Raw genomic sequence first — 3,262 nt, 5'->3', positions numbered from 1 at the left:
ATGATGGAAAAAAATCAAAGCCTTGTCATGTTCTTCATTATTAAAGGAATTTCAGATGCTCCTCAGCTGCAGATGATAATCTTCCTTTTAGTTCTTCTTATATATCTCCTAACCATTGGTGGTAACATGATCATTCTGTTCTTGGTCTGCCTGAATTCTAATCTTCACACCCCTATGTACTTCTTCTTGGCCAACTTGTCTGTATTGGACATGTTCTCCACCACCGTGACTCTTCATAATATCCTTATCATTTTTATAACGGGGAATAACAGGATCTCCTATGAGAGTTGCATTTGTCAGATGTACTTTTTTGGGTTTCTCATATGTGATGAGCTCCTGTTTCTAACTGCTATGAGCTACGATCGCTATGTTGCCATTTGTGATCCTTTGAGATATCACATGGTCATGAACCAAAGACTCTGCATTATTCTTGCGATTTGTTGTTGGCTGTTGGGCATGATAGAGGTGATACCCTACATGATTTTGCTTTTGGACATTACTTGTTACAAATCAAATGTAATAAATCACTTCTTCTGTGATCTTGTGCCGCTCATGATACCGTGTTTCCCCGAAAGTAGGACCCCCCCGAAAGTAAGGCAGGGTGGGGGTTTCGGGGGGGTCCGCCAATGTAGGGCACCCCCCGATTGTAAGGCAGGGTAGCGGGGGTGCCCGGGGAATGTAAGGCCGCCTATGGGTGGTGGTCGCGGCGTAATGTATACCTCCTCCGGTGAATGGCCCCCGCAATCTCGCCGGCCTGCGGCGCGTCCCGGGTCAACGCTCTTCCTGCTTGATGCTGATTGGCCGATCAGCCTGTTCGTCACAGGCTCCCTGCTGGCCATCAGCTCGAGCTGTGATTGGCCAGTCAGCCGGCTCGCAGCTGATTGGCCCTCAGCTCGAGCTGCGATTGGCCAGTCAGCCGGCTCGCAGCTGATTGGCCCTCAGCTCGAGCTGCGATTGGCCAGTCAGCCGGCTCGCAGCTGATTGGCCCTCAGCTCGAGCTGCGATTGGCCAGTCAGCCGGCTCGCAGCTGATTGGCCGAAATCAGCCGCGACGTCACCGCCTGCAGGCTCGCTCCGATTTCGGTAAGTTCCGAAACTCTGTGTGTGTGTGTGTGTGTGTGTGTGTGTGTGTGTGTGTACGGTATGTGTATGGGTGCCGTATGGGGCTGTATGTGTCAGTGTGTGTGTGTGTGTGTGTGTACGGTACCGGTACGATATGTGTGTGGGTGCCGTGTGGGGCTGTACCGGTACCGTATGTGTCAGTGTGTGTGGTGGCAGAGTGGGGGGCAGAACCACTGTATGGGGAGGCTGCAGGGGGGAGGATGGGGTGGATGCCGGATCTCAAACAATGGGGAGGCTGCAGGGGGGAGGTATGTCATTTTTTTTTCCAATGTAAGGCCTCCCCCGAAAGTAAGGCAGGGTGGGACTTTTGGGGGTAAATTTAATGTAAGACAGGGCCTTACTTTCGGGGAAACACGGTATTGTCCTGCAGTGACACGTCAACCTTGGAGATCTTAAGCTTGACAGAAGGTCTTCTCCTCATTACTTTTATTCCATTTGTTTTGAAGTTCATATCTTATGTCTTCATCATATCCACCATACTGAAGATCCCTTCGAACACTGGTAGATGGAAGACCTTCTACACCTGCTCCTCACACCTCACAGTGGTCATACTTCTTTACTCAACCCTCTTCTTCCAGTACTTAAGGCCTACATCATTGGATACTTCAAAGTCCAACAAGTTCTTCTCCCTATTTAACACAGCTGCTATCCCTATTTTAAATCCTCTTATTTACAGCCTAAAAAACAAAGATGTTAAGTCAGCAATGATACGAACATTACGATATATTAAAAGTTACAGAAGATCTACGTGAGAGATGTTTCCATATACACAGTTATCACATAGGGATTTGCAAAGGGCAACTTATATGTTTGCGAGCAGAGAGTTAGTGCCCTACTTGTGACATATATAACTGCATGTAATAATTTGGTATGCCACTTGTTAGTGTGGCGCACGTGGAAGAACAGTTAATTTATGAGAGTTTGTGAATAATATAGCGATTCAACTGATAAGAGAAAGATAGGAGAGGTGTTGGTAGCGGTGCCTGACTCAGTGTCATTGATCAGTGATATGGGGCAGACGGCATCTGTCTTGCTGCATTTGAATAATAATTACACATTTTTACTTTATTCTTAATGTACTAGAAAGCAGCAAGCCACTGAAAAATAAAGTTTGAAATCAGTATTAGTTAGTAATAGTGTACTATCTTGTCATAAGTGACTGTGTAACGACTGAATGCCAGTCGTTATGACTATTAAGATACGATGGCACTATGGAAAACCCAGGGACACAAAGATGGGGGATAACAATTTTCTTTATATAAAAAAAACAGTTCTCTTACAACGTATGGGCCACAACAGCCCGGAATAAACAATGACAGTTTATGCAACTTGGAGGACTTCAAGTGTCGGTCTGTAGGGATGAACTGGACTATATTTCCCCCCACTATACCGCTCCCTCTCTTATCTATTAATGGGGCTTACCCAGGTACACTACTACAGACAATGGCACGTGATCCCTCCAAGGGTATAATCTTACAACCACCTCCCCTTATGTTTACAATGCAATCAGGGTACCCGGCCACCTTCCCATATACAGTCAGCAACAAGCAAATATATGTACATGTACCTCTATTCAATATTCTGTACCTCACTGCCCCAGACAGTGTGAGGAAGCACAGGCAGAATAGTCTTATTATCAGCACAACACAGCTTAATCTCCAATAACTTCCGGTTCAGCGTTACAGAGCTCCTGCTCAGTAAATAATCTGTAGAATAATCCTCCTTCTTCTTTACCCTATCTATCTGTCCATGACTGACTATTATACACCGATTGGTCTCAGGTCAATTGTTACTCACTGAAGTCTTCACCCAAGATGGCGTCCGTCCCCTCAGACTGCTTCTGATTCACTCTTAGATGATTTTATCCAAACAGTTTCTGGAGAAAAAGTCACTCAGATGAATTCCCCTCGTCAGGGGCAGTAGGAGCTCCAAGGAAAAAAACGAGTAAGCAGTCCACAAAAGGAAGAAAAGAAAACAGTCAATCCTACAAATCCGAACACGGAAAAATGACATCCGTCTTTCTCTTGCACAGTCCCTCAGATCCTGACTGAAATTTTCAACCTTCTCTCTGTGTCTCCGTTACCAGGGAAACCTAATGTAACCCCTTACTGTCTAGCAGTGTGCCTGCCCTCTAGTGATAC

At 45.9% G+C, this 3,262-nt stretch overlaps 1 protein-coding gene across 1 annotated transcript; it reads left to right on the top strand.

Annotated features, from left to right (window-relative positions):
* On the top strand, window positions 1–1,873 carry LOC142251769 (olfactory receptor 6C3-like). Its single transcript, XM_075324820.1, has 2 exons — window positions 1–552; window positions 1,475–1,873. Exons 1-2 carry the CDS (start codon window positions 1–3, stop codon window positions 1,871–1,873), a joined length of 951 nt encoding a protein of 316 aa, XP_075180935.1.
* The last annotated feature ends 1,389 nt before the right edge of the window (window positions 1,874–3,262 follow it).

Source organism: Anomaloglossus baeobatrachus, chromosome 9, assembly GCF_048569485.1.
Source record: "Anomaloglossus baeobatrachus isolate aAnoBae1 chromosome 9, aAnoBae1.hap1, whole genome shotgun sequence".
NCBI classification, from domain to species: domain Eukaryota; kingdom Metazoa; phylum Chordata; class Amphibia; order Anura; family Aromobatidae; genus Anomaloglossus; species Anomaloglossus baeobatrachus.
Note: the sequence above shows the minus strand (reverse complement) of the source record. Positions and strands in the feature narration are given on the sequence as shown.

Bases quoted from the DNA above. Each gene is read 5' to 3' on its own strand.
- LOC142251769 (XM_075324820.1), top strand. From the start codon at position 1: ATGATGGAAAAAAATCAAAGCCTTGTCATGTTCTTCATTATTAAAGGA. The intron at 553-1,474 runs ATGATACCGTGT...TTTCGGGGAAAC, and splicing joins TCTGTGATCTTGTGCCGCTC to ACGGTATTGTCCTGCAGTGA.